The sequence below is a fragment of the Astatotilapia calliptera genome, chromosome 15 (assembly GCF_964374335.1).
Source record: "Astatotilapia calliptera chromosome 15, fAstCal68.1, whole genome shotgun sequence".
In the NCBI taxonomy this organism is placed as follows: domain Eukaryota; kingdom Metazoa; phylum Chordata; class Actinopteri; order Cichliformes; family Cichlidae; genus Astatotilapia; species Astatotilapia calliptera.
This window is the reverse complement of record NC_137436.1, coordinates 17,410,107-17,428,277: the sequence shown is the minus strand read 5'-3', so window position 1 is coordinate 17,428,277 and position 18,171 is coordinate 17,410,107. Positions and strand designations below refer to the sequence as shown.

At 40.1% G+C, this 18,171-nt stretch overlaps 1 protein-coding gene across 2 annotated transcripts; it reads right to left on the bottom strand.

Moving 5' to 3' along the window:
• Window positions 1-208: 208 nt before the first annotated feature.
• Window positions 209-17,504, bottom strand: gpr176 (G protein-coupled receptor 176). Of its 2 annotated transcripts, XM_026143580.2 has the most exons (4): window positions 17,364-17,504; window positions 13,047-15,770; window positions 6,495-6,747; window positions 209-2,451 (listed from the first exon to the last, which is right to left on the bottom strand). In XM_026143580.2, exons 2-4 carry the CDS (start codon window positions 13,276-13,278, stop codon window positions 1,212-1,214), a joined length of 1,725 nt encoding a protein of 574 aa, XP_025999365.1. In that variant the 5' UTR covers window positions 13,279-15,770; window positions 17,364-17,504; the 3' UTR covers window positions 209-1,211. The 2 variants fall into 2 exon arrangements, 1 of the variants encoding a protein (XP_025999365.1); XR_013902026.1 differs by lacking the exons at window positions 209-2,451; window positions 6,495-6,747; window positions 13,047-15,770 and adding exons at window positions 16,182-16,239; window positions 17,091-17,168 and having other exon boundaries at window positions 17,364-17,503.
• Between the last annotated feature and the right edge of the window lie 667 nt (window positions 17,505-18,171).

Genomic DNA, 18,171 nt, shown 5'->3' with positions numbered 1-18,171 from the left:
TGAACGATTCGCCTGATAACAGCATGGGTAGGATGCAGCATAGATTCAGCTCCTCTGTGGACATAACAAGGAATTGTGGGTAGCCCCGAAGGGAGTTACGGCTTGACAAATATTTGAAGTGTAGCCCAGCTCTGTTTACCTCAGCCAAAGGTGCAGGTCAAAGCTTTTACTGATGAATTCTGCATCACAAAGGAGACAGAGCCAGAAGTGTCAATCAGAGATATTTAAAAGGAAACATGTTTTACAGAGCGTCAGATGATATAAAATGTGCACTTGGTATCTCTGCTCCTACTTATTATACAACATTTTAATTGAGCAACTGACTTTCAGGAAATCTGTGAGAAATCATTAAGATTGATGTAAGGTCGCTAAAAGATCCCCAGTGTGCATGAACCTGCAGATTTCAGTATATGTGATGCACTTCCAGAAACCAAGACTGAACACACAGTTGAACTCGGATTGTTTCACATTGTAAACATGTATTTGCATACTCTACGTCAGTGTTTTAATCTTATGAAAACCATCGACATCGAAAGTGAAAATCACGACAACATCTAAGACATTACTAGAAATGTTCAGAAAGTGGAATTTGACAAAAAACAAAGGCAGCAGACAATACCCAAAACATTTCTGTAAATCAAACATAGAAAAGAAAAGTCCCACAATGGGTTAAGTGAAAAGACCAACACTGAGATGTGTTCATATACACAGTGCAATCAGATTAGAACTATTTTTAAAAACTGTTTTGTTAGCAGGTCCATAATGGTTGCTTGATTATTTGCTGTGGAAATATATTATCCATTATCAGTGCATCCCTCAAGATAATTGGATTTGTACAGTGTTGTTTGACTACTGATGTCACCTCCAATAAAAAGAAAGATTTATGAAGGCATCTATTTTCCTTCATCATGGAGTCATTGTGGAAGTCCTTAATTATAAAACTGGACCTCTCGAAGAGCTGTGAAATTGGATGGAATGGACATATTTGTCAGACTAGAAATATTATATTGATATCAAATTGATTCACAAATGGAAATACAGTGCTTCAGGGAACCTGCTTTTCTGCAGTAAAATGTCGAACCTGAACTTCTACAAGAGCTACAACTGCAAATCAGAAGAAGGAACCAGAAGAAACCATGCAGACATCATTGTCTTCTCCCAAAGGAGTTCTGATTTTTCCAGTGTTGCAGATCAGAGGCCAACAGTACAGTTCATGGATCCACGGTGGGAATTGTGCTGACCTTGTTGTTCCTGCTGATCCTGCGTTCTGGCTTCTGCTTTGGCACTTTGGTCTGGATCAGCTCCTCAGGCGTGTTACCCAGCGGTGGCAGTAGCCTCTTCTTGCTATTCCTGGTCTCAGGTAACCACTGAGGTGGCAGCTCAAAAGGTCCAAAACCAAACTGTGGGGAGTCCTCTGCTTCTGTAGGTGTAGCAGGTGCCACTTGTGATGAAGAGGCATAAGCGCATGTATGGACTGGAGAGGCCCGGGGGGCTATAACTGAAGGAGGGACCTCCTTGGTGATAACCAGCCCTCCTCCTGTGCCCTGCAGAGAGTCCTTTTTATTAATCACTTCACCTCTGAGGCTTCCCATTCTTGACCCACCTTTCTGGTCATCTTTGGGCCCTGAGCCTTCTCCTGATCCTTGAGATGGGAGCTCCACATCATTCTCCCCATCCTCCTCCTCTTCTTCTTCAGACGGTCTGAAGATCTGCTGTTGGCCAATGTTAAACATCTCTAGAAGCTGGCTTCCAGATCGACCAGCAGTCTCCAGTCCTACTGGCTCCCCAATCACGCCATCTGCTCCTAAAGAAGCCAGACCTCCAGTGCTAACCACGTTACGGCGACTGTAACGTCTGTGAATCCTGGCCAGCAGGTCCAGACAGCTGTGACGCGCTGAGCGGTTAACAGTCAGAAACAAAAGTGGGTTGGTGAGCAAGGATACCTTAGGAAGCCAGAGGGCTGTGAGATACAGTGAGACAGGCAGCTCTTTAGCATCTGCCAAAATAGTGCGGTAAAATACTAAGGCCCCATAGGGCGCGCTGCAAGCTGAGAAAGCCAGTACCACAGCCAGAAGAGTTACATGAAGTTCGGCTTCCCTCTGGGACACGTATGGGATAGAGATGCTGTTCTGGGGAGTTCGCAGAGCTGCGATGATCACCTTCTTCTTCTGGCTGGCACTTAGTGCTCTGCGGATCAGAAGCATGAGAAGGAAGACCAGAGCCAGGGGGAGGATCACTGTGGTGATGTTGTAGATCAACACATACACCATGTGACTCAGCGAGCGGGCGGGGTCATTTGAGCAGGATGAGGTCACGTACACATCAGTCACATTGGTCACAGCAAACACGGGGAGGCTGACCACAGTTGCATGGACCCAGATATAGATGACCAGATCTCGAGATCTTGCGTCTGAGATTTTCCTCTCCAGTGGGTACAACACTGAGTAGTATCTACAGACAGAAAGACAAAGTAATTCAATGCTTAACAACATGTATTTGATATTTGATAAACCCACTCAATGTCCATTATGCGTTTCCTACTTCACCTTCTAGAGGCTTATTCAGAGAAGGCTTTCTTGCCTTGCTGAATGGAAGAAGTAATGAGTAATCTGTTTTCGGGCTAAAATAGAAGCAAGAATCCACATATGAGGCTGTGAGGAAGACTTTATTCCACTTTACACAAGTGCCTTACATGTTTGAGGTTCCTCGTGTTAGAACATTTCTTACAAGCAATTTCTTTTGAGTTATTTGGAGCTAGCTTGCTGACAAAGCCAACTAGCGTTAGCTGCTAATTTAGCAGTCTCTCGTCCAAAAAGTTGTGACTTCTGGCTCAACAAAATAAATAAACCACTCACAACTCTAAGCACTTGTTACTAAGCTATACTTGTTACTTAGCTCTCCTATGTAATCTGTAATACAGTAGCTAACTGCCTTCTCAGCCTGATTGTAGAGGAGAGCATCTATTAGCAATAGGTACAGGGCTGTTAACAGCTGATAATGGTTATTAAATGGTCTGATAACATTCAAATTGGGCGCTTTCCCCAGTGGAGAATTTTTTACATCCTAAAGCTTGCAGCAAATCAATAGAGGCATAGTTTTGGTGATGTTCACACTGTGAAAAAAAAGCTTTTTCCTAAGCCAGAGTGTCACCTGAGTCCAGGCGTACTGAAAATGCTCACAGAAATCCATCTTATGGTGATTTATGTGAAAATTATTTTAAAATAAACGTTAAAAATACTGACGTATGAGCTTGAAGGGGTTTTAGCAGAAAGGTAGTGCTGGTATAAAATTAATGAATCCATTATACAAGCTCCAAATAGACAAAAAGGTGAGAGGTGCAGTTTTCTGGGAGTTTTTTTATGTAGTTACTAAATTTATCCTGCAGCCTCTTCACATATTTATTGTATTACATAGGCTTATTATTTGTCACAGCCATTTTGAGGTATTTTTATAAACAGGAAAAACAGGAAATTCCACAGGAAATGGACAAAGCTCAGTTATCTAAAAATAAAGCCAATTGTGCCATTTTTAGTGGCCACTTTGGATACATTCAATCATGAACATTTAGCCCTTTTTAGATCAAAGAATTTTAATTTATCCATGGTATATTAACTTCTGCAGAGGTTAAAATTATATGGGTGATCTCTTGATAACTGCAGTGCAGATAATAGCATGCAGATTGCCTCACATCCTTTTGTTTTCCCTTACTCATAAGGAGAATAAACGAAATGAAAAAGTCATTACTACGATGTCCCTTGACTATCTTGTCTGTGCTGCAGTATGATTGTGTGTGTTCGTGTGTATGTACACTGCAGTCCCAACCTGTGTACAGAATATCTACAGCCTCGATTACCCTCCTGGAGAATAAATAATTCATTGGTTTGATATCATTCTGACTGTACCAGTTGCTATGGAGGCAACATAATCTCTATAGCAGTGAAACGAGGGCTGGGAAGAGGTTGCAACAATACAAAGTCTCCCTGCAATCACTATAAAGTTGGTAGAGGATATTCACGTACTACTGCAGTCATCCATATTATCCCTGGTATATTTTAATATTATATATTAATAAAAATGTGGCTTCTGTGCACTTTTATGCTCCATTTTGAACATGTCTATTCATGATATTTGCTATTTTTTTCTGCATTACATACAGAAGCTGTGTTATCTTAAGCTGCAACATGCAAAGAGATAAAAACATGATTCGATAAATATCATATAATAATAAGTCATGTATACGATTCTGAAAAAGGAACTCTTTTAGGTTTTCTCAATACTTGTATAAGTATATTTTTTATATTTCGTATAAGTCTGTGCATCTGTACTTGGGCTGCCCACTGTTTTCTATGCCAATTTTCTATTTTCTTACTGGACTTTTTTTTAAGCAAAAACAACACTGGTGTGGAGAAAATGCAAACATTAGAGCCACTGAATAACTACAGTCATTTTTACACATGAGTTCTGTACAATGTTGAGAGACTCAGCTGGGAACAATCTGTGAGAAAGGTCAACTATGGACAAAGTGGACAACAGGAAATAGTCACAGTTTTAGGAAATATTATACACATAACCAGCACCCACTTGCAATAATTAATGAAAGCAAAAGGTTAATTAAAGGGTATAGCATAAGAAAATGAAATTAAACTAGTTAAACAATATGCTTCAAACACTTCAGCTGAGATAAAGTGGGGAAATAATTAAAATTATCACCTGTTGATTTTATAGGTTTGCTCATTTACAAAAATGCAGAAAAGTAAATTACATAAAGGTTCAAAATTGATTTGCATATCAGTGAGTGAAATAAGTACTTCATCCCCTACGAGCAAGTCAGAGTCTGTGTGCTAATGTGGCAGACAGATTGTGTTCAATTATTCAAACAATGACAAATACTCCTGATCTCAATTTATGTGTACAAACCACACCTGTCCAGAGAATCAATTTCTTCTACTCCAACCTCTCTACACCACGGGAAACACTAACGAGCTGTCAAAGGACATCAGGGACACAATTGCAGTCCTGCACAAGACTGGAATGGGCAAGAAGCTTTATGAGAAGGTGAGAACTGTTGGTATGATTATTTGGAACTAGAAGAAATATAATGACCATCAATCATCCCCTATCTGGAGCCAAATCATGCCTCATGGGGTGAGCTACACAGGACGAGCATGTTAATGATCTCAAGGCATTTTGGACCAAGAACATCATTGGTAACACACTACGCTGTAATGTAAAGGATTCAGAGAAGGCTTGGAAGAAAGTCCTGGGGTCAGGTGAAACCAAAATCGAGCTCTTTGGCATCAGCTCGAGCCGCCGTGTTGGGATGCGGAGAAATGCTGAGGATGCCCCAAACCACCCTATCATCCCCACAGTGAAGAACGGAGGTGCTAAGGGTACAAGATGACTTCACTGCATCGAGGACACTGCCAATGGACAGGGCTATGTACAGTCATTTTGAATGAGAATTTTCTTCCCTCAGCCAGAACACTGAAGATGAGCTGTGAATGGGTCTTCTAGCGTGATAATTACAAACATTAACCCCAGGTTAACAAAGGAGTGGCTAAAGAAGAAGCACATTAAGGTCATAGAGAGTCCTAACCAGTTTCCAGACTTCAGTCCTGTAGAAAAATCTGTGGAGAGTGCTGAAGCTTTGAGTTGTCAAGCGACAGCCAAGAAACCTAAAGGAGTTGGAGAGTTTCTGTAAAAAGGAGTGGGCCAAAATCCCCTCTGAGATGAGGGTCAACCTGGTGACCAACTACCAGAAGTGTCTTACCACTGTGCTTGGAAAAAAGTGTTTCTCCACCAAGTACTAAGGCGCGTTTTGCTAGAGGATGAAATACTTATTTCACTCAGTGACATGAAAATCAATTTGTAATCTTTGTGTAATGTTTTTTTCTGGATTTTTGATTGGTAGTTTTTCTTTTCTCCATTAAAAAGAAACTACCATAAAATGAGACTATTCATTTAGTTGTAAGTGAGCAAACTTACAAATTCAGCAAATTCAAAGTGGTACTGGGAGGCCTGGGACACACGCTCCACCAATCACAACCCTGCACCTCCTCTTAACAGGGTGTTAAAAGAAGGTGTAGAGATGTTTTTCTGCTTTAAAAAAATCTTTCAGAGTTGGATTTCCAGGTGTTTAAAGAAAGAGAATTAGCCGAGTTGACTATGCTAAGCAACATATTGACAAACTGATCAGAGAGCTGATATAAAGGACCCACTTTTTTTGCCCCAAGCGGTCCATCCAGATACAGAGAGGTGAGTAGGAGGTGCATGTTAGTGTCTTTCAAAAGCATCATTTAAACACAGTGATTCTGGCTACAAACCTGAAGTGAGAAAAAATAAACACATCACTCATTTTACTGAAAGGATAGAGTGCTCTTTGGGTTTTGTAATTTCACGCACAATCCACACTTGATGACTGAAAACAAATGATGCTCCCCCTATCTACTTTAATTCTGTGTATACACTGAAAAGTATCATGTTTTTGCATTTACCTGTCCAATGCGATGGCGCTGAAGCTGAGAACGGTGACAGAGCAGAAGAGTTTGTGGAGGAACTTGAGAGCTTTGCAGAGCACCAGCGTGTGAAGCCACAAGCAGCACCGAGGATTGGCTCCGAGTGCCACATCAAAGGGGATGCACACCAGGCCGGCACAGATACCAGACCATGCCAGGTTCTTGATGAATCGATTGGTCACTGTTTTAAAGACGTTTGTGCAGCAGGTGCACCACAACACAGTGGCATTACCTGTCGAGAGAAAGAAAGATGTTTAAAGATTTAGAATAAAATGAGATTAAGTTTGCCTACTAACCTGCACCCCTCAGTAGAAGCTACAATTATCGACTCCTATAAGTCTGCATCTCTGCCAACCAGTCAAGTTTTGTTTATACGCACTCATTGTAATAAATGTAATGAAGATTTTATTCATTTAAAGGTTAGCTCCAAGGTTTGGTGTCACCAATCCTGCATCCAACCAAATGTGAAATATGGTCACAACTTGGTTTTCTGATCTTGAGTTAAAGTGTAGAATTATGGTCATATTATCAGTTCACATACAAAAACTTGAATTCTACAGTCTGTGTTGTCATAAGTCTAACTCAGTTTAAATAAAGGTTGGAAACCTGAACGCTGGTACAAGCAGCCCTTTCCTTTTGTTGTGCTGGTATGAGTTTTTACCAGGCACACCATAGATCTCAAAGAAAAGACCTGGTTAGCTTGAAGACTAAATTGCCCATTGACAGGAAGGAAGGCTTACTTATCTTACTGATCTGCTATAGCACAGATTAATGATTTCTCAGCTGCTTATTCCTGACGTCCATCCAAGACAAACACTGCGACTGAACAATGTAAGGAATGCAAGTACTTCTCGGACTGAGATTTAAGCCAACTGACAGATGTACGAAAGGAAAGAAAATGTGTCACTTTCAATCTGCCCGTTTTACACTTGCCATCAATGAACTCATCTGTGAACTGGAAGTCTTTACACATTAGATTGGAAGCTGCCTCACAGCAGGACGAGGAATCCGCTACCAAGAATACTGCTTCAAATCAAAATCAAACTCTTTATGAATTTGTCCAAAAAAAAAATGGGGGGGAAAGTTCAATTTGAATGTTATTATTTGCATCTGGACACCCCTTTTTACCCCCATTTTACTGCAAAAAGGCTTCCCCTGTGACAGTTCAAGGAGTTTCAGCCCCCAGACTTGCTCTTTCTTTTCTTTTCTTTTCTTTTTATTTTTGGGGGATTTCTTGAAAAAATTATGAAAATTGTTTAAAGGTAAGCGCCTTCTTGTAAAGACTTGATGGCAGAGCACAGGACAAAATTAGTGATGCAGGTGCCGCTAAAGCATAAAATAAAAAATAGCCAAATGAAATAAATCTATATCAGCAATAACAAATTCGTGCTGTATGTCACTTGTAGCAGGTTCAAAGAGGGATAAAAAGAAAAAAACAAAAAAAAAAACAGTTGGTCCACCCTCATAAGACATCCTCCCAATCATTTACATCTAATAGCCTGCAAGCTGGAACTTACTAAAAAGAAACTGCAACTGCAACCAAATCAAAAAGGACAACAGGAGACATTTTTATGTTTCTATTTCTCTCTGCATAATTTGGAGTGACAAAGTGGTAACGATTGGTAATTAAGTTTCAAAAGGTGAACTTTTTCCTTCTTGCACTGCATTAACTCATGTCAGGTCACACGGGACCCTGTGTGATTTCAGCTCCTTCAAAAGTAATTACCCACAGAGTGTTAGCTGCACTCTGGCTGAGAGCAAGATGTTCTGCAGTGAAGGAAACTGTTTCACGTTTTTCCTGAGACCTGTGCTTTAAAATAAAAGGTCTCAGTTTGTCAGAAGAAAAACGCATTCATCGTCAGGTGGATGGGGGAATAGAAAAGTAACCATAGTTTATAAAACTAAATGAAAGAGAGAAAAAAGACCTTTTCTATGAAAGCAAGGTCGTATATAACAACCACTTATCCCTGATTTCTGTTGTTATGTACCTCAGGAGGTTTCAAATGGAGGCGGAAGAAGCTGTTTTCAACAGGACATGGTGTGCTTTAACTATGCAGAACTGTGATACAGAATAGCACATAGGCGTGGTATTTCGGGGAAACCCTGGTAAAAGTACATTCTGCTAGGCTGACTAATGTGGAATAATTAAATCAGCACAAATATTAATTATTTCAAATGCAAACTACATAAAAAGAATGTTTATTACAAATGTCTGTTCATACGGTATGTTGACATTTTATCTTGCTACCTTTGGTCTCTAATGTGAGGCAATTAATACCCAGTCTTTCAAAAAAAAAAAAAAAGAAAGGAAGAAAGTGTGATACTACATTTATAAGGCGATAAAACTATTACTTAAGATATTTTTGTCCAGATCATTTCCAGAGTCATGCTACCATGTGATGTTCAAAGCAGATTTCAATAATCAAAATACAAGAGTTGATTTTTATCTTATAGATTTCAGACAGAAAATAAAAACCAAATTTAATCTCTGTTAAATACTCATAGAAACTGGTAGCTGCCAAAGATTAAAAAAAAAACTGCTGTGACAAAAAACAAAAATCGTTTTATTTTTTGTTTTTTCAGGACTTGTATTGTCTGGAAAAACAACATCACCTTGTACTTTTGAGCCCAGAATGCTCGCTGGGCATTTGAGGAACACCTTGGTAACCATAGTCAGAGCAGCCAATAGCGAGAGAGCGCAAACAGTACGGATGATTATTTTGCCCGCTTAACAAATGGCACCCTAACTAGTGGTAGCAGCAACGTGGTCTGCTTCAATTTGAGCTGGATCATTTTCCTATTGATGTCTAACATGTGCTGTTCGACATACTAAGTATACTTAACAGTTTTTTACTTACATCCTGGTGATTTATAATTAACCTAGTTTTAGTGACAGGCTCATTTAGGTGCAGTAACCGCAGAGCTAGTCAGCCACATAATTCCCCACAGACCTTAATACAACTGTTGGCAAAGTCAGCCAGTGCCATGCACACTGTGACACATTAATGAGATTTGCAGTAAAACTCAAATCTTTGCCTTATCAGTGAAACTGCATAATTATGGCAGCAAATGTTATACATTAAAAAAAATCTAAATTTTGAGGAATCTATTCTCCCTTTCTAGGAGAGTTAGATGAGAAAACTGGAATGGCTCGCACATCTGTGCATTGAGGGGGGGGGGGGGGGGGGGGGGGCATTTCCTGCTGATGCCTCTCTCTTTACTTCAGTTTAGTTTATATTTTAGGAAGAGTTACAGCTTTCTAATGGGGCCTATCTACGTCTGTTTCTGCAATGAAATGACTGCATCAAACTAGTTTCCTCTTTATTTATGGTGTAAACAAATAAGATTTCCTAACTGGTCAACTTTGGAGGTATTAGGCATGTTTGGCATGTTTTAGCACTTTCCCCTCCTACCAGGGTTTAAGCGGTTATCCTTAAAGGTATGAGACAGAAATGCCCTCCTGATCCAAATCTGAAAACAGAACAAGTGTTACAGAAACATTTCTGAAACGTGACAAAATCAGAATGAGACTACAGTCACATTTGAGAAGATTGTGTCTCTACACAACTTAAAGATGATAATGTAGAGCGTTACAAATGCAGTGGTTAAGTGGTGTAAAAATAACTCCCCAACTTCTAACGCCTTTCAGCACACCCACCAACAAGTGCCCATGATTCTCTGGCAAGCTACACACTTCCTATCTGGACACACGTGTATCCAGGTGGGAACATTGAGGAATTAAATGGGATATTTAACACCTGCCAAAGTACTCAGCAAAGTATACTTTTGCTGAAACCACTATATGGCTATATGTCAGTCAACTCCCAAAACAGCATTTTACAGCACACTGTGGCTTTTCAGACCCGTTAATCAGCAAACCAGCTTGATGTTAAGCCAAGGATCCCTACATTTCAAAACATAAAGCAAAAGATGAAGGGAAGGGAACCTTAAAAGAAGCAGAGGAATTTCTATCGTTAATTACTTGTGCTGGAAAACAAACCTTCAAATTTAGATAGCAGGGTTTTTTTCCCACTAGAGAGACTGTTCGTTGGCCTAATTTGTGATAGAAAAACCCTTCTTACATATCCATTTCCATGGGTTCAAATGCTCCACATTCATGCATTATAGCTGAATGTCATTCAAAGCTTCAAAGCAGATCCTACAGTTATAATTTATTAGTCTTATTAGTGTTGTTTTGTTGCACACATCTACAATGTGTGTTAAAAAAAAATCTTTTAAATTTAAAAAAAAAATGTCATTCTTCTCGAGTTTGAGTATTTCAGACCAGAAGGTGGATGATTCAGCGAGTTAATACCGATACAAAGTGCACAAACTAAGTGAAAACAATCTGCATCACTGAGAATTTAATGTGCTCTGGATGTTACCACATTGAGGCTTTTCAACAAATTTGCAGTTTGTGCAACATTTAATTTCCTTCACCTTCGCACATCTCTGTGTGCCATAAGAGAAGAAGTCATAAGCAGATACAGAAGGCAGTTACTTTTATCTTTTCCATGTCAAATGCCTCAGGTAATAAACATGAATCCTTCAACGATTTGTATTGATGTGCACAAGTTGTTAATGACACAGATGCCTCCAAAACAGACATCTCCCCATAAAAATTGCATGTTTTTTTCCCCTTTCAGCCAGTGATGCAGGTTTTCTTTTGGGCACTAAAACCCCCATAGAGACAACAAAGTGCCTACATAATGGAACCAGCATATCCTGCTCATCTATGATAATAAGTGATGTCTGAATATAAATATGATGCAGCTAGGCTTTTATCATACAATCAAAGCCTTTTTTGAAATCATTAAAAGTAGCTTGAGAATTGACCACAGACACTTTTTTAGGGGACTCAACTTCAAAAGACAGCCCCGTGGAACCATCATCATTTTAACACTCATCATTTTATGCTGCAGGTAATATAATGCATGTATTTAAAGGTGCCCACTGATGAAGTGTTCAGTTTCTGACTGGTCCTGAAATTGATTCAGATATCTGATGCTAATTATCTTTATTTTTTCCAGTAATAATTATTACTGTGATTATTGTGATTATTTCATTAGCAAAGGGGAACCCATTACTGTTATGGCACACACAGTCTGTTTGTATTTTATCACTCATTGTCTTATAGCTGTCATTAATATGTCTCCAAGAATCTTAGTGACCACACAAAGGTGCCCTGTTGTATTGACGTTAGAGAATTTATGCTATTCACCTTCCTGGAAGTGGGTTTGGTTCATTGGTGTATGTATTCCCTGCGACACGTAGAGCATGCAGAGAGAAACAAAAAGGCATTTTGAGCCATGCTGGCAGAGGGCAATTTTTACAGCTAGTCAGGGCACGCTTCTCTGACTCTGCGCATTGCACTGAGCAGCAGGAGGTGGCACTGGATCAAAGCAAGTCATTTGGACGTGTTTTTTTTGTCCGTTTTGTATCAGTTGCACAATATTTCATCATGGTGAGCTGTGCTCCTGCTTCTCACTGAGCCCATATGTTTCCATACAACACTAAGGCTGTGTGTGTTTCTGTAGCAGGGCAGAGAGGGCAACACAAAAACATTTGTGACAAATAACACATTTATTTGTAGCAATCATTAGAAGCGGGTTAATTATGCTTCTGGCGATCTATATGATGGAGACGGGATGTCAAAGCCAGGAGTGTGCAAGAGCAGTAGATCATTCTACACAGCTCCTTCCACACTTATACCACCATCATCATCACTGATGTCTAGTCAACACATATTCAACTCTAAGGAAGTTTAAAACATGTAAGTTACTGCTACTATTTATCAGTTTTCTGGTGGAAAAAAACAATAAAAATCTTCTTTGCTGACTTAAATATACAGCAAATTTTGCCAAAGTATTTCTGCTTATTTTAAATGGAATGCATCCACGTCAAACCAGAAAATCAGGAGTTATGTGTGTGACTGGTTTAGTGTTATTTGAATGGTTTTAGCACCTTGATCAAACTTATACATGACTGCAGGGGGCTGAGAGGTAAGCAGAGTAAGCAGGTGACATGGGCTGTGGGTTGTTTACATTTGGCAGCTGCTGGTGGTTTTAACGGGATATTAGATTAAAAATAATAATAATGTACCCTTGTAGCAGTTTTGTTTGTTTCTAATAAACTGGCCTACGCACTCATTTCTGTCATGCTTTTCTTATCCTTTACTTTTTAGTCGTCGTTTGACTTTTCTTTTAGTCGAAGATACTAGTTTACTATACTGACCAGAAGATGATTGATTGGCTGACTGATAAACGCTGGAAAAAGTCTCAGATATTTCAAATACATTCTACTGGGACACAGGTTGTCCGCACAGGAAGATCCCCTACACAAATCTTAGAGTCTCACTGTTTTCAATTGTATTTGAAAAGCAGTGCCCTGTAGTTCAAAAACTGTGCAGCTGTTTAATCTAAATTTAGCAGAAATGAATAAGTAAATACATAAACGAGGCTGGGTTTTTAATATGTTTATGATTCCCTACTGAGTTTGCATTGAATGTGTGGGAGTACTGAGCGGACTTACCGATCAGCGAACCTAGGAGGATGAAAACCTGAACGGTGGTGGTGAAGTCCCGGTAGGCTTGCTCTCGCACGAGTCGCTGCCGCTCGTCCAGCCCGGTGCCCTCGGCAGGCGGGCTGCTGTCCCACCGGGTCGATGGGCTCGAGGCGTTCAGTAGATCCAGCCAGAGGTGGGCTGCTGTGAAATTGACTGCACCGTCCCCCACCATCGCTGCCCGGCTCCCTGCACTATCCATGTCGATTCACGCCGAGATCCTAAATATGCCTTTCTGTTGTTGATGTTTGTTTGTTTGTTTGTTTGTTTTTCAAGAAAGCTCACAAAGAGTCAACAGCCAAGAGTAAAGGGGCATTTCTGACCTGCTTTTTTTTTTATAGTAAAAAGGGGGATAATCGACATATCACATCTTATGTTGCACGGGAGATCTCCATGAAGATTTAACGCGGACACAGGCAGGAAATGCGTTCCTCTGCCAGCAATGAGATGGTCTTTTGTCAGTAATTATGTCTGATAAATTGGGGAGGAAAATACATGTTAAAATAATCCCAGTCTGTATCAAAGCACGGGGAGATGGAAAGCCTACGCTGTATGCCCCATATTTCCCCAGTAATGCGGATGCACGGCAGAAATCGGTCACTGAAATCCGTGCGCAGTGTGGCTGGATGGATGCTGGACTATCTGACGCCCAGTGCACCTAAAACCACACCGGTTTGCGAAGTGTCCATTCCGGGAACGACGCCTGCAGCACCGAGAACACAGCACCATCACCCCTCGCCGTCCAGAAAAAAATAAATAAATAAAAATATGTGTGGCTGACAGACTGTTACTCCTGCTGCCGCTGCCAATCGCACTGTCAGAGGCCGTTTATTGGTAGACTGGATGGTGCGGGGAGCCTGCAACTGAATATTTAACAACGTGAGGTGCAAGACTGAAGAGGAGAGCCCTCCTCTTCATGTAGCACCGAGAAACTCCACTTAATCTTATGAATGACAAGCAGCATGGAGGAAGAGGAGCCTGGCTGATACCGAGAAATAAAGGTAACGGATGGCTACATTCCTAATAGGCTGTTAAATCACAAAAAAAAAAAATACTTTAAGGAAATACTTCATTACATTACTTCACCTTAAAAGTCGTGTTTCTAAGCAATTTATAAACCTTTATATTGGTCAAAAGGCGGGATTAAGGATTAAAATTCAAAAACAAGGGTAGGTTTAACTTCACTCTCTTTTCACACTGACCCTGTTGTCTTGGTCAGTCTGTACTCTCATGGGAGCTTGCGACATTCCTCTCATGGTTGCTGAAAATACCAAAAATAACCCCGTACCAGAGGACATTTCATGGATCACTTAGCATTTTAATTAATAATGGACTTTCTTTTGGAAAATACCATGAAAAAAATGTTTAAATGTAGAATTAGTGCCATTTAAATACACTCCATGTTTTCCTGTTTGTTAAATAAGATGACATCCTATTACACAGAAAATCCACATTTTCATGTGATCAAAATATCAGTGAGGGACATATGTCTGTATGTTTTTCCCAGCTTTCGAATAAGACTCCCTTCTCTGGTGCAGTGTACTCTCGGATCCTTGCTCAGATCATCACAGTATATACACATTCTTGAAACAGGCATGGAAATAAAACCAGCACAGCAGGATTTATAATAGTATTTACATATTTGCTTTTGCTTTATTATAGGTTATATTGTACATGACAACAAATTTCTTTCATTTTTTGGGCAAACATCAAATATTTTTTACAAAGATCACTTTTTTCAGCTTTCTTAAAATACAGAATTATTCCAGTCCCTATACAATTTAAATATCAAATACTGCTAGATAAGTGCCAGAAAGATAAAACAAGATTAAAGAAGCTTAACTATTGGTTTTCAGTAGGTGATTCCATAACATGCTACCGTTTTGATAGTTTTCCACTCAAGCTGAAGTTACAAACTGCTCCATGCATTTTCACCAGTTCAGATGCCCAAAAATCTGGCACCAGCACCACATATTTACCCCCCCCCCCCCCCCTTTTTTTTTTTTTTTTTGCTATACAACATTAAACACTAAATAAGTTACAAATAGCACAAAAGCAGAACTGGTTCTGTACCAACATCATGTCAGTGGAGAAGTTATCATATGTAGGTTATTTTATAGGTAGACATTTTGTCAAGTAACTGCAGGAAAAGTCCAAGTGTCTTCTACTTTTGTGAGATACTTCAACAAAACAATCAAGTTTGAGCTGATGGCTGTGGCTTATGACGTAGACCACTACTCAGACCTTGAGTCTGCATCAAGAAGTGGGGATGACACTAAATTCAACACCCTACCCCAACAAAACTCTGTAGTGCTCTTTATGTGCAGTCCCTTTACATTTCCTTCCCATGACAAGACAAAATCTCAGATTCTTTTTACTATAGACGATTTTTTGCTACAAGCCCGTGTCCTACTGAAAAAAACTCATCTGAAACCAAACGATTGTTGGAGTGTTTCCGATGCAGAACACTAGACGGTTAATGGAGTTCTCACAATTTTACTAATTAGAAAATACAGGCACTGGTAACCATTTCTAAGAACAACCATTCAGAGATGCTCGATGGATTAATACAGTATCAAGTGCTCTTGTTGCCCAAGTGGGTCTTGAAGAACTCCTGGACTCTTTCCCACAGGTCCAGCTGAGCCTCAGAGTGGGCTTTTGGCTCCCCACCAAACACCACAACACTCCCTACAGCTGGATGAAAGCCAGATGAACAATAAGGCATGTACGGCACATCCAGAAAGTGACCAGCTTTTGGATAAGTAACAACCTCGTAGGATTTTTTGCCATGCTTTTTCAAAATTTCAGCAGCCTGACTGGCAAAAAACGTGCTGTTCCAGTTGTGGTCATCTTCAGAAGCAGCAAACAGGAAATGGCAGGTGGCTCGTTCAATTGGAATCAAAGACGCCCTGTTCTTGCCCTTGGTGGGGTCTGGTAAGGCGTCACGTATATCTACAAGCCCAGACTCTGTGAATTTCACATTCTCCATGACAGGGGGCAGTGGCGGGAATACAATGTCTTTGTAGTGTAAAGGAAGCACAGTGTTTGCATTACAGGCATTAATACAGACAGTCGCTGAGATCCCAGAGAGAAAAGATGACATGCTCAAAGCCAAGGCACCACTATGAGAGATTGATATGACGCCAATCCCAGGACCTTTCACCTGAATCAAGAGGTTTTATGTTAGTTAAATTTTTTAAAGTAACAGGTGCACATCTGCTAATACAGTGCAGATCACAAATTGATGGACACTAGCATTTCTTTGTTCTTTAGGCTCAGCTTCAGTTAGAATGGGTTTACTTCAAAAAAGAAAGATATGCGAAAAGAGGAGAAAAGGGAGCAGCTCATATTGTTATCCGTTCAAGATGCTGGGAGTTCTGCAATGACTGAGAGACATTTAATTGTGCAGTAGAGGACAACAACCTTGTTATATATATCCAATGTGACCAAAGAGGGAGATTATCCTTAGCTGCACAAGTCAATCGACTAATTTTAGTTCAAGAAATATGAGAACAGGGTGTTGTATGCTCACTAGGACTAACAAAGTGTTTGCTGTTGTTTCCATGTCTGACAAATACTTTCTTTAAAATATAAAACTAAATTTTGCTTGTCTTTGTGTGTTTCTACTCAATTACTTTTGAACCCCTAAACATTTTGTAATGTTATCGAACTATTACTACCACAGATCATTACACCTTGCTGTAAACCTCCAAAATCAAAATTACTTATGGCCAATTAACTATTTCAACTAAAGAAAAAATGACAAAAAGCTTGTAATATTTTAAGACTTAAGAAATATAGAGGTTTCATCATTAATCCATGATGGTGATATCAGAAGAAAAGCCAGCAGGTGGCAACATTGACACACTAGACACAAATATAGGCCTCTATCTCAAATCCACTTCAAATGCAGATGTTTGAGCAATATTTTCACAACCTTCACATACATAAGATGCATAACATTGAATTACTTCTAATAAATATGTCCTTTGCTGTTTGCTCTTCAATACTAACCTCTTGCCGCTTCCTCAGATATGTGACCGCCTCCTCGAAATATTCCAAATCCAGGTTTTTAGGGTTTTTTGGGAGATCCTGGTAACGAAAATAAGCCAGTGCCAGAACAACAAAGCCTTTACTTGCCAAGAGGCTGGATCTGGGTTCAGTGAGACCTCCACCAAAAGTGTACAAATCTACAATTCCTGGGAATGGGCCATTTCCTAAAGGGGGGGACAGTTAATGTTGACTTGATACCTAATTTTGTGAATAATTTGTTAAAATCCTACTAACCTGGTGGTATGAAGAGGACACCTCGTATTCTGCCCTCTTGTAAAGGTATTCTCTTCATCCCCTCAATCATGTATCCTCTCTCATTAGATTCAGATGCTAAAACCTCGCCAGTCTCTCCATTAAGAGCCTCCAGGGCCACGCGTGTTGGGCTGAGCACATCCTTCTTCATGAGTTTAGTGTGTGGTGCGTCTGGTGCCAGGGCCCAAAACAAACCCATGGGCTCCACGCCGGTGTAACTACCACCCAGAGAGGGTGTGCGGAAGACATCCACCTGACCACTTTCATCTGCTTTGTACAGGGCAGAGGCTTTGAAAGTGACACCTTTGTCATCAACCAGTCTGGACCTCAGCTCCACTGGTTTGTGAGGAGTGAGTCCCTCTACTTTTACCCGCACCATCTTGTCAAAGAAGCTGCGAACACTAGGGAGAATTTTCAAGCGGATCTGTGATTGCACCATTTCAGCTGTTTAAGATGGGAACGGTTGTTTCACTGTAGCCTGGAATCGTGTCACTGCACCTGTCAAGGCAATTGAGAATTAAGTCAATGTAACTGCTTTCACCTAGAAATCACTTTTATGGGTTAACATCATCATTTACAATAGAAATATTCACAAAACAACAAAAAAAAGAGATAAATTTTAAGAAAAACTATTTATACCACAATACGAAACCTAACTGGGCTCATGAGATATATCACAAATCTCATTTTGCATTTAAGCAGCCTATGCATGGTGCCTAGGTGGAAGATAAAAGACAGTCTGTATTCAGCAAGAGGCCTTGAACATAGCCATTGCTCCAGTTTAGATAAT

What these genes read in the sequence shown, in the direction of transcription:
- gpr176 (XM_026143580.2), bottom strand. Translation starts at nt 13,278, where the DNA reads ATGGATAGTGCAGGGAGCCGGGCAGCGATGGTGGGGGACGGTGCAGTC. An exon ending in CCTCCTAGGTTCGCTGATCG is followed by an intron (nt 6,748 to 13,046) that starts GTAAGTCCGCTC and finishes TTCTCTCGACAG; the next exon opens with GTAATGCCACTGTGTTGTGG. An exon ending in AGCGCCATCGCATTGGACAG is followed by an intron (nt 2,452 to 6,494) that starts GTAAATGCAAAA and finishes TTCTGTCTGTAG; the next exon opens with ATACTACTCAGTGTTGTACC.